This window comes from Taudactylus pleione, unplaced genomic scaffold (assembly GCF_031769625.1).
Source record: "Taudactylus pleione unplaced genomic scaffold, aTauple2 ptg000063l, whole genome shotgun sequence".
Classification (NCBI taxonomy): domain Eukaryota; kingdom Metazoa; phylum Chordata; class Amphibia; order Anura; family Myobatrachidae; genus Taudactylus; species Taudactylus pleione.
Window position 1 is genome coordinate 964,538 of NW_028284465.1, and position 12,323 is coordinate 976,860.

Consider the following 12,323-nt stretch of genomic DNA (forward strand, 5'->3'; position numbering starts at 1 on the left):
AAGCTCTCTCAGGGCCTCCTTAATATAATCTGTTCTATTCAGGATGACGACTCCACCGCCCTTGTCAGCAGGATTAATAATAATGGTGTCATCATCCAGAAGACACTTAAGGGCCAGTCTCTCTCCCTGGGAAAAATTCCTTCTCCATAGGTAGCTACTGGGATGTACAGTATTTTATATAGATCCTGGAATTCTTTAAAAGTATTTTTATAAAACCATTGTATACTAGAACTCCTATGAGTGAGGGTAGAAATTAGACTTCCTCTTAAATTTGGTTCTATCTACATAAGTAGATGAACTCAAAACATCATACAGTTTTATTTCCTGTTCAATTACTTCACTTTCTATTTCTAGGGTCTCAAGCAATGAGAGACATTCCATGTCATCCACTCCCCCACTCCGGCAGATGAGATCATAGGTAGAGCTTCCTGATTCACCTCGGTAAAGAGGCAAAGCAGGAAGAATTATAGTGGCATGATGCATGCTGCTATAATACATTTACCCAATGTTCTATTAGTGCGTAATGTATTTTGTGCTTCATTTTTTGAGAACTCTCATACGTGTACACCATATTAAGATCTGACAACTAAGAAAGTGACTTCACAGTTATCCAGTTCCACTTCATATATGTTCCATGCTGGAGGAAAGTGCTATTGTTTTAATTTACAATAAAGTAGCAAATTTGTTGTTGTGACAATTACATTGGTGAAACACTACAATGTTTCAGATTACTGACTTTCCAATGCAGTTTAATATCTTTAATATCCCTCGTAAACATCATGAACTTTCGACAATGTAAATAAGAATCTGAGTTTCAGTAATATCTGACATGTCTTAAAAGTAACTTAATTACCCATCATGTTCATATGTAATGATGACACTGAATGAGCTATTTGTAATTCTGTAGCCAAATGTCATATAAAACATAAAGTAAGCAGTCCTATATTTATCAATAAATCAATCTCAGGTCATGTCACACCGCAGACAGTCTGCACAATGAACCAGATGGATGGTTAGGAAGGAATCAGACGCTCTGACAATACTGCCTCATCTTGTGGAAAAAATATGATTTTTGCAACTTTCATCTTGAAATTAACTGTCAGCTCTTCTCTAATATTTATCAGATTTCTTCTCAATGCATTTATTGTGATACAAATCCTCATTTGGTGGCTGAAGGGACAAACTCTTCAAACCATTGACATAATCATGACCAGCCTGGGAGTGGTGAGGATTATTCTTCTAGTGGGTTTTCTAAGGACTACTTTTGAGGCAATTGCTACTCATTCAAACATTCCAAATAACAATTATTCTGAATATTATGTCACTGTAATGACATTTGTGGCCTTCTGCAGCCTGTGGTAGAGCACAATGCTCTTTGTCTTCTACTGCATGAAGATCACAAACTACAGCAACAGGTTAATCATGAGACTTAAGATGAACATCTCCAAGATGGTCCCCTGGCTGCTCCTGACCTATCTGCTGGTGTCTTTTCTTTCCAGTCTGCCCAACATATGGCTCATGTACTCAGTACACTTTACATAAAAACTACCCTGGACAGTAAAAGCTCTAGCATTGGAAATACAACTGTTAAGCACATTTTGTAAATGTGCTCTTCATCTTTTCCACAGGATCCATCACACCATTCCTCATATTCTGTGTGACCATTTGTCTTCTGATTGTATCGCTCCTGAAACACACTTGGATTATGAGCAGCAAAGATTCAGGGTTCACTAATATCCAACTAGACGCTAACATATGTGCAATTATAAATATGCTCTCTTTTCTGTTCTTTTATGCTCTGTATTGATTCTTTTAATCTTCCTATTAGTAGATTCCTCCTATATTATTTATTGCATGAAGTCTAAACTGTACAGCACTAACAATAACCTCTATTATGGCTGTTAGTTTCACATAGTCTGTAGTGTAACTGAATTAATTACTTCAGTTCTTGGAATTTTGTTTTTACTTAAAATATTTCTTTTCTATTCACTTTAGTTAATCATATAATAAATGGGTTTTTGGTTTTGGCAAAATCACTCTCATTTGATTTGTTTTTCTTTAAACACTGGAAAAAACAGCTAAAATAATGTAATTTGGACCTTATTTTGTTCCTACAGTATTATTAACATTAATAACACTTCCTGTCATTTTGACCACCTTACAGCTCACAGTATTGTTTTTACCAATATTGGCTACATTTCTGTAAGCTGGCTGGCAAAACTTTGTGACAGGGCAGCAGCACAAACACATGGTAGTTTAAAAGAATATAGCACATCTATGAAACTTAGTGGCACAGCAGTGGAATGTTTTCATTAATTAAGAACTAATATCCTAGAAGTAAAAGTCTGGTAGAAAGAAAAATATTTTACCAACACCCTTCTCCATACAGCAAATCCCTGACCTCAGGCCAGTACAGATGATTGCTGCTGGAGTAATGTCTTGTAGACAACAAGATTACCATTGAACTTAATCCAAACAGCATATCACTGGCCCAAAGTGAGTACAAAGTGATTGGAGGTAGAGCATTTAGAGGAAGGTAATCATTTCTTACTATAAGTAAAAGTAAATCAAAAACATGGTACAAATTATTAAAAACCAAGCTTCCAAATGTGGGTTTTCAAATGGAAACTGAATCCATGCAGCAACATACAGGCCTTAGGCCAGTACTGATGATTGCTGCCGGAGTAAAGTCTAGTACAGTAGAAAACTAGATCACCATCAAACTTACCCCAAACAGTAAATTACAGACCCAAGGCCAGTACAGGTGACTGGAGGTGAAGTATTTAGTGGAAGGAAAAGCATTTAATACTCTAAGAAAAAATAAATCTGAAACAAGAAACAAATGATTAAAAACCAAACTTTCAAATGAAAGTTTTCAAATGCAAACTGAATCCAAGCAGCAAATCACAGGTGATTTAAGCCAGAGTAGCAGCCTAGTAGAAAAAAGATAATAATAACAATCTTCTCCAACCAGCAAGTCACAGGCATCAGGTTAATGGTGAATGAGTAAAATGCTAGAAGTCTTTACACCAATACAGCAAAGATTTTTATGAACATCAGGTTTTCCACATTTGTTGGAAGTAGCCTTTTACACTAAACACTCTGAGTACACAGTGGAGGGTGGGCAGCTTAAGTAAACCAAAGCTAGTTTGTAAAATGTGCTCCAAATTGTCTTTTTTCTCCTAGTATTCAAAAAGATTGTGTGATATACTAAATTGTACATTATCATTAAGGTTATAATACACCATTCTACTGATGATTACTGTATCAGATTGAAGGCTTTATTCATGAAGAACATCAAGTGTCTAACAGAAAATTTCACAAAATTTTGCATCATAGTGATGGAAAACTTAGTAATGTGTTGTAGCCATTCATGTAATCTTATCTGTCCGGCAACAGCCTCTGATAAATGGCCCTTCCACAGTCCCAGAAAGTATCCCAAAGACAGACATATTGGGAGTCTGATTTGTTTTCTTTCACTGCTCATGCGCTGATAGTGCCTTGCGTTCCAGCCTCCGCTCATGTGACAGGGCAGGCGCTGGACACCAGTGGGCAGAGTGATGGAGAAGGATTTGATTCTGATCAAATAAAAAATGCTCTGGTACAGTACAGTGCCCTACTTCACTAGAGTATTTAATGTTTTAGTCATCTGCGTTGACATAAAATAAGATGGAAGATTATGAGTCTTTGCAGAAAGCTGTCTCTTGTTTCTCTTCTGAAAAGAAGACAAAATAATCTACTCAACTGTTTAATTGTACAGTTGTGAAATGATCCTATGGTACAATTGTGTCCTAACAAATCTCTGCACTGATTTGCCAATATAATTTGTTTCAGTACATTTATAGTTGTAGTCTCAGATTGTATTGCCGGGAATCTTCGAACTGGAACGTCTAGTTAATTGAAAGTTCATAACAATTGTTATGATCCTGCACCGATATATGTATAGTTTATTATTTCCTTACATAGAGAAATAAAATTATTTGTTCGTAATGACCTAGATACAACATTCAAGTGGCTAATGATACCTATATGGTTAGTATTCTCAATAATAATTTCATGGAGGTGCTTCCTAATAATCTTGTAATTAGACAAATTAATTAACAACAGAAAAAAGACAAAATTTTGATCCAGTGCCCTTTATAAATCAAATAAATAATCTATACCTTATTCTCTGAATAATTTATAAAAATGAACCTTTATTTATGATTCTTAAAATATTGTGCTCAGATATAAGGCAAAATATTAGGATAAAATTAGAGTGTAGTTTATATAGAAATGAATGTGTATTAAGATATATAGAAAGTGTGATTTGAAACTTTCTTCTACTGTCGGAATTGATCCAGTAGTTCAGTCATTTTCAAATTATGTCTTGTTGCCTGGAGCCAATAATGCATCAGGTTCTGAGTTGGGAACAAAGCAAAAAATATAGCAAGTAACTGTCATTTAGGGGCAAAACCATGCTGCGCTGCAGGTGGGGCAGATGTAAAAAAAAGTGCAGAGAGATTTAAATTTGAGAGGCGTGTCCAAACTCAACTATATAGTAAATTGCAGTGTAAAAATAAAGCTGCCATTTTGGTCCACATGCAAAAGCAGACCTTGCATGCAAATCGAAAAATATATTGCTCCCCCCTTACATTGCAACATCGTATCTCCAGATAAGTTACTTGCTATTTGTTTTTGCTTTGCTCCTGTCTCAGAATCATCCCCTACAGTAGGTCTTTTTGTGTAACTTCTACGTAGGATTACCATACTATCCCCTTAAACCGAGACACTCATGAATTACACAGGGTCCGTGGCTGATTTAAAGTCTGCATTTCTCCTTGTTTTAATCAACCACAGAACCTGTGTAATTCACATGTGTATCGGGATATGTCATCACTTTGTTCTGTATGTGTAATTTTTTTACCTCATTGGTAGAAAGATAACCAACTGGGCTCGGATTTAATATTATTATTATTATTTATTATTATTATGTTGTTGTTTTAAACGTATTTGGTTATATTTACAAAGCATCTGTTTTTGTAGCCTGCCGCTTAATGGTGAGTTGGATGTGGAAATTTAAGGTGGCACTCACAGTCAGTGAACAGCGCACTTTACACTGAATGTGCGTGCCTCTTTTATTATTTTTTTCCTACATTTATTTTTGTCATGTCCTCTTCATTGGCGCTGTACACTATTTTATTACACAATAAACTATATCAATACTTGCTGTATACTGACAGTTATGTAATTGGAACACTGCGTATAGATTATATTACATCTACATGCAGTCTAATATCATTAATAACCCCCACAAACATCAGGAGATTGCTGATAGGTGCACAAGGAGCTGAGGGCCTGATTCAGACCTGCTCGCAAGTGCATAGCGCTCGCAAGTGGGTTGATGGTGGCCTACTGGGCAAGCCCCGGAGCGAGCAAGAAATTTTCTCACTCCAGGGCTCACTACAAGACGGGGAGGCCGTCGATGTTGATCGACAGCTTACCCCATTTTGTAGGCGGGGCAGGGGGGTGGCTACACCAACAGAGGCATTCCCAAACGAACGCCTGCCATTTGTGGGTGGCCCCACTGACATCACCAGTGATGTCAGTGGGAGAGCTTCCGGCTCTGTCAGAGCCGGAAGCTCTCTGTGGCTTGCGGAAGATGAGATCCTTCCATAAGGGTATTGTTGCAAGGGACCATTGCGGCAATGGTCTCGATGGTCTCGATCATCGCGACCATCAGCTGGCCGTTTGCTGATGCTGTGGGTGGTCACCCACAGCATAGCGAGCAGCCGAGAGGCCGTTCGTTAAAAAAAAAAAAAGACCTGATTCAGAGTGAGCTCTATTTCTGAGCGTCCAGCTCTGAATCAGGCCCTGAGTTTCACATATAGCTGACTGAGACACATTTCACACAGAAAAGCAAATTACCGGGTAGAGCACTTTTACCTGATAAGTTGCTGATCAACTTTCTGTGTAAAAGGATCAACCTGGGTCAAAATTCCAGGGTCGGTGACCCTGCAAATTCGACCTGGGTTGACCTTTACAGAAAGAAAAAATAGTTGTGTTGATCAGCTTTTCTGTTTGAAAGGTGTGGGGGGGGGGGAGTTAAGCTGGGACAGGCAAATCATCCCGACAATCAAATGCCAGGTAAAAGCCGGGTTTTAGGGGGTTTTTTTTGTCTGACAGGGGTATAAATATGTAACTAATGTAGTCATTACATTCAAACATTAAAATGTAATGATGACATAGCTATTTGTAGATTTGTAGCCAAATGTCATGCAAAACATAAAGCAAACAATCCTATGTATAATACTAACTTGCTATACCACACCGTACATCAGATGGGTCTAGCTCTAGATGGTTGTTAGATTCTGTGAAATACAGTATTTATTACTCTGTGAAGAAAATATGGATTTTCCCACTTTCATCCTGTTATCATTTGTCCTCTGTTCTCTGATGTTTATCGGATTACTCCTCAATGTATTTATTGTGACTCAGATCTTCATTTGGTGGCTGAAGGGTCAAATTCTTCAAACCATTGACATTATCATGACCAGCCTGGGAGTGGTGAGGATCATTCTTCTAATAATTTGTTTCAATGAATTTGCTGTGATCATTTTCACTAATTCCTTCATTTCCAAGGATGCTACTAAGTATACTCTCACTGCAATAGAATTTGTGCAGTTCTGCAGCCTGTGGTGGGGCACCGTGCTCTGCGTCTTCTACTGCGTGAAGATCACAAACTACAGCAACAGATTATTCATGAGACTTAAGATGAACATCTCCAGGATGGTCCCCTGGCTGCTGCTGACCTCACTGCTGGTGTCTTTTCTTTCCAGCCTGCCCAACATGTGGCTCACGTACTCAGTACACTACATGAATTCTAGCCTGGACAGTAACAGCTCTAACACTGGAAATGTGACTCTGGACACAAATTCTGTATATTTCTTCATCATCTTTTTCACAGGATCCCTCGTACCATTCCTCATATTCTGTGCGGCCATTTGCCTTCTGATTGTTTTGCTCCTGAAACACACCAGGAACATGAGCAGCAAATATTCAGGGTTCACTAAAATCCAACTAGACGCTCACATAAGTGCAATTAGAAATATGGTCTCTTTTCTGTTCTTTTATACTCTGTATTTTATAAGTTCCAACATGACCGCTTTATGCTACCAATCAGAAGATTTAGCCTTTGTATTGTTGTGCAGTATTTGTGCCCTTACCTACCCAAGCCTGCACTCTATTATATTAATATCCAGCAACGCCAGACTGAAGCGCTCTCTTCTTACTGCTCTGCGCTGTGCATGAACCAGAAATCCACCTGACCAAATGTAATAATAGAACCTGTACTATTTCACATATTGTTTGTAAGCTGCAGAGTAATTGTAGGCTATAATATCACTTTAACAGCTATAGTGTAACTTAATTATACAGTATGTGTTTGATTTCTTTGAATTTGCTTTCTACATAAAGCAGTATAAGGTGCAGTAATTCCTGTGCCGCTATATCTGTAAAGGAATAGAATAAATATAAATCTTTTTGTTACTGTTATTCTTATGATGGATTTTCCTAATGACTATATGAATGTGAAAGTAAGCAAGAGTAGTTGAGGAATAAGTTAGTCATTTTTACTTTTAAATAACCAAAAGGAAAGCTCTACATTTGCCTCATTTCTAGAGATGTGCGGATTGGTTCTCCAGAAATCCGAATACACCCGAATTTCGTGAATCCGGGTAAATCCGAGTCGCGGTTCTGATCTCTTGAGGAGATCCAGGTAAATCCGAATTTCGTGTTTTGGATTGCATAAATTACATTTTAGCTGTTTTTTAAATTTTTTATCTATTTTTTTTTAAAATCCATATCCAAAACCAAAATACTTGAGGGTGGTTTTGCAAAACCAAATCCAGATCCAAAACCTTGAAGGAGATACAGATCCAAACCAAAACCAAAACACGGGGGTTGGCGCACATCCCTACTCATTTCATGTCCTTTCCATTTGTTTTTTTATTATGTAAATGATGTTAGTAAAATATACAGTACATTCTAATACATTCTGTTTAGTAAAATACTATAGAGCAAGCCTAGCAAAACTGTGCCTCTCCAGCTGTTATTAAACTACAAGTCCCAGCATGCCCTGCCATACTTTTAGGGAATGCTAAAACTGTGGCAGTGCATGCTGGGATATACAGTAGTTTCACAACAGCTGGGCAGCCACAGGATGGGCAGGGCTGCTATAGATAATTTCCATAGCAAATTCTAAAGTAGCAACATATTGCACTCAGGCCCTGATTCAGAGCCGGATGCTCTGACAGAGAGCTCGCTCTGAATCAGGGCCAGCCTTCTTGTTTTTTAGAGCGGCCTCCTGGCCACTCGCATAGCTGTGGGTCACCACCCACAGCTATAGCGAGCGGCCAGGAAGATGGTCGTAATGGTCAAGACCATCGCGGCCATCAGGCTTGCGATGAGACCCTTGTGGTAGGGTCTTGTTGCCGCAAGCCCCAGAGAGATTTCGGCTCTCGCAGAGCCGAAATCTCTCCCTCTGACATCACTCGTGATGTCAGTGGGGCCGCCCCCAAATGGAGGCATTCACATGGGAACGCCTCCGTTTGGGCAGCCACTCCCCTGGCCCGCCCACTAAAGGGACAGCACGCCCCCTTTGGTATGAGACCCGGAGCGATGGTTTGCCTGTCGCTATCAGGGTCTCACATATGCACACGACGGAGCCGGCTCCGTCGTGCGCATGTGCACTGGGCCACAAACGTCCCGCATGCGAGTGCACGGAGCTCACGAGCGGGTCTGAATCACTTCCTCAGATCCTAAATTAATCAATCAGAAATATAGGGTGACTGACTGTAGGCAGCTAATATAGGCTGGAAATAATGTATATCATTTGCACACAATAATGAATATTTCACTGTTGCTTTTTTAAGTTTATGTTATTGGGGAATTCAAATGCCAATTGGTGCAATTTACTAATAATATCTTATGGTGCATACACACGGTGAGATTTTTCTTCAGATCTGAACGATAACGATTTTAAAAATCATTCAATCGTTCAATTCTGAAGGAATATCTCACATATCTGACATGTCGGATGAACGATGAACGATGTTTGTCAGATAAAGATATCTGACATCTGAAGTGTTTGCAGTCAGACTTGGACGATTCCATTAATTTTAATACAGACAAAAATCATTCAAATTGTTCAATCGTTCAAATCATTGGTAAACTTGGGGGGTGGGGTCTGGAGTGAGGGGGGAGATGATGGAGTGTGGTGGAGGGGTGAATATGGTGGGAAGGGTGTGGTGAGCTGAACTTTGGTGGGAAGGTAGGTGGACCCTTTCAGGGGGCTCCTTGCCGTGCGGTTCTTGACCAGCAAGTTATCACTGCTGGCACTACTATGGTCTACAGTCTTGGGGAGCCAGCTGAAAGTGTGCAATTGGATGGGTTGGTGTTGGGTGGCAGTTCGTGCTTGTGGCATCCCGCATGGTGGATTAGAAAATAATGTCTCAAGTTTCTTCAAATACCTACCGGTAGGTTGTTCATATGTTGAATGTTGTGGCTGGAAATGTTGTGGGTACGTACCCTTCCGCTTTGTACTGGCTTGGTCTGCTGGTTCAATGGTGGGCACACAATTGGTGCAGATCGTGGTTCAGTGAGGCTGGAAGTGAAGCTGGTGCGGTGTCCACACTGCACCTGTACCCGATGGTGAGGTAGCTCGCTGGTGGTGAGTGGCTAGGGTCAGGTGTGGGGCGACCCTCCTCTGGGAGAGTGTGCTGTCTTTGTAGCATGTTGCAGGTGTCGAAATGCCGGTGTAAAGGATGGTTGTCTGGGGTGTGCTCTGGGGCCTGCCCAGGGTGGTTGCACTGGTGGCTGAAGGTGCTGCCAGTAACCCTGACAGGTGAGCGTCCTTTGGTTGGCAACCTCCCTTTGTGTTGAGTATCGGCATGGTGCTGGGTAGGGGAGCGGGTCGCAGCACAGTCAGCTCTGACACCAGAGGTGAAGAGCTCTAGTGCTTGGGTGGGGAAGGTAGCTAGTAGTGGGTGGTGGGTGCTTCTCCAATGCATTTCAGCCTATGCCTTTATCCAGGAGGTAGTGTTACCCATGTGGTGAGTGCAGTTATGTTTAAAAAGCTGCACTTCTGGGTTCAGGTGTGAGCACGTGGGGTGCCGCAGGCAATCCGAGGGGGTTGGCTGATGGCATGTGGAGGCGGAGGAGGGTGTGTGTACAGGGTGGGATGCGTGTTAAGTGTGGGATAGGGGGAGGTGTTGTAGATGCTACAGGGAAGGACAGCATCTGTCACATGACACCTAGTGGGGGCATGTGGGCTCTGGCCAATGGGATGTGGTGCTGGGTGTGATGGAGAAAGAGAACCAGTTGCTTGGTAACGGGGGATAGCGGAAACAGGGGATATCGTGGGATGCGGGTCTGTGTGTGAACCTGCGGAGGTGTGTGGGTGTAATGTGGTGCATGGACGGGATGCTAGCAGGGATTGTTGATTCCCCAGGGGGGAGGTGTGGGTGTTATGTCCCTGGGGGATGGGGTGTCTGTGTGTGGGTGAATGGGTTAAATGGTGGAGGTGGGGCATAATGTATGGAGGTGAGGAGTGAAGAGAGGGGGTGGGTTCAGGAGGGATTGTGCACTGGTGTGTGATGATGATTTGCTGGGATACTGTAACATGTCTGGTTAGTCTGGATGGGTAATGTTTGTGGTGTGTTTTGGTGGTTGGAGGTTACTAGTTGGGGGGAGGTGGTAAGGAGAGAAGGAGGGGGGAAGAGAGGTAAGAGGAGATGGCAAAGGGAAATGTTGTGGGGGGGACATGGCTGGTAGTTGGAGAGGGTTTTTTTTTTGTGGCTGCATGAGTGTTGCTGTGTGTTAGTGGGGGATGGGTTGATACATGATGCAGATCATTGTCTGGTGGAGGCTTTTTCAGAAGGGTGGTATGAGGGATAGGGGTGGTGATGTAAAGTGGGTGGTAGGTGGTGTGATACAGAGTCGTAACTAGACATTTTGGTGCCCTGTGCAAGAAAGAGCATTGGCGCCCCCCTCATTTTTCAAAAGGAGATAATGCACCCAAAAAGTGCCATGGCTTCATGGGGAAGGGCCAGGGAAGAGATTGGAGAGGCCAGGAGATGCTGGGGATGAAATAAGAGGAAGCTACAAGCAAGAATGTTAATAAACAGAAATTTGACAGGCACAAACAGCGCCCCCTGACCTGTGGTTCCCTGTGCGATGGCACCGGCCGTGCTACTCTAGCTACGGCCCTGGTGTGATATATGGTGTGTTGAGGGTTAGGAGGGTGGGGGTGGTGAGGGGCATGAGGGGAGTGGGAAGGGATGGATAGAGAGGGGGATGGGGAGAGGTTGAGTGTGGATGACCATGAATTAGTGTTCATCTCATGATGACAGACTTCACCTCAGTATCGATGTTGAGACCTTTGAGTATAAATGTTTGGAGTGTGCCACAAGTCAAGTAGAGAGCGCCCCACCCCCTTCCTCCCCTTACAACTATCACTGATGCCCAAACAGAGCCTCCACCCCCTGCACAAAAGGAGAAGGTCCTGAAGCTGCCTCCCGATTGTGGTCAAGAGACTTTGTGGATGGCAGAAAGCCAGAGGCACCCTATGATTGCTGCATCTCCCCAGTCCACAGCTGGTATTGCCACCATTATATCAAGTTGGAGTGACAGACTTCCACCAACTGTCCCATATGCTGCTCCTGTTCTAAGCCTTGGTCATGTACACCCTGAGTTTCTGACAAGACCTGTACCCTGCAATGGACAAGGCCAGTCTCCAGTCTCTGGGGGCAGACTATCAGTGCACACACCATGAGGGATCATCATTGGTTACCCCTCAGATGGTCTCGCTCACCTGCTGGTAAATCCGGGGACTGTCGATAGTCAAGGGAAAAGAGGTGAGGAGGGGAAGTTTGGGGGAGGCAGACAGATGAAGCTAATAATTCAGGTCACAATAGAGTTTTAAAATACTGTAGCACTTCCCCATAGAGAAACATCGGTGGGGAGTTCAGACAATTGCTGCTAATTATATTCCATATCTGCAAGACTGGAAAATTATATTCAAGTTTACAAAGATTCAATATGTCCATTCCTGGTAACGCATTTCAAGTGTTTTTTCAACTACTGTGTGTTTGATCACTAATTATCTGTTACCCAGCCACAGCGAAGTGTATTCTCACTCATTCTATTGTGCTGCTCCTGTGAATTCTTGAATAAACTTTTTTAAAGTTTCTGTAAAGTTGTGTTTATGTTGTTATTATTATTATAATTTATTTATATGGCGCCACAAGTGTTCCGCAGCACCTTACAAAGTACATGAACAAATA

At 41.9% G+C, this 12,323-nt stretch overlaps 1 protein-coding gene across 1 annotated transcript; it reads left to right on the plus strand.

Moving 5' to 3' along the window:
- Positions 1–6,336: 6,336 nt before the first annotated feature.
- Positions 6,337–7,290, plus strand: LOC148534832 (taste receptor type 2 member 39-like). Its single transcript, XM_088465695.1, has one exon. It carries the CDS (start codon positions 6,337–6,339, stop codon positions 7,288–7,290), a length of 954 nt encoding a protein of 317 aa, XP_088321821.1.
- Positions 7,291–12,323: the final 5,033 nt, after the last annotated feature.

Coding starts and splice junctions, on each gene's coding strand:
- LOC148534832 (XM_088465695.1), top strand. CDS start 6,337: ATGGTTGTTAGATTCTGTGAAATACAGTATTTATTACTCTGTGAAGAA.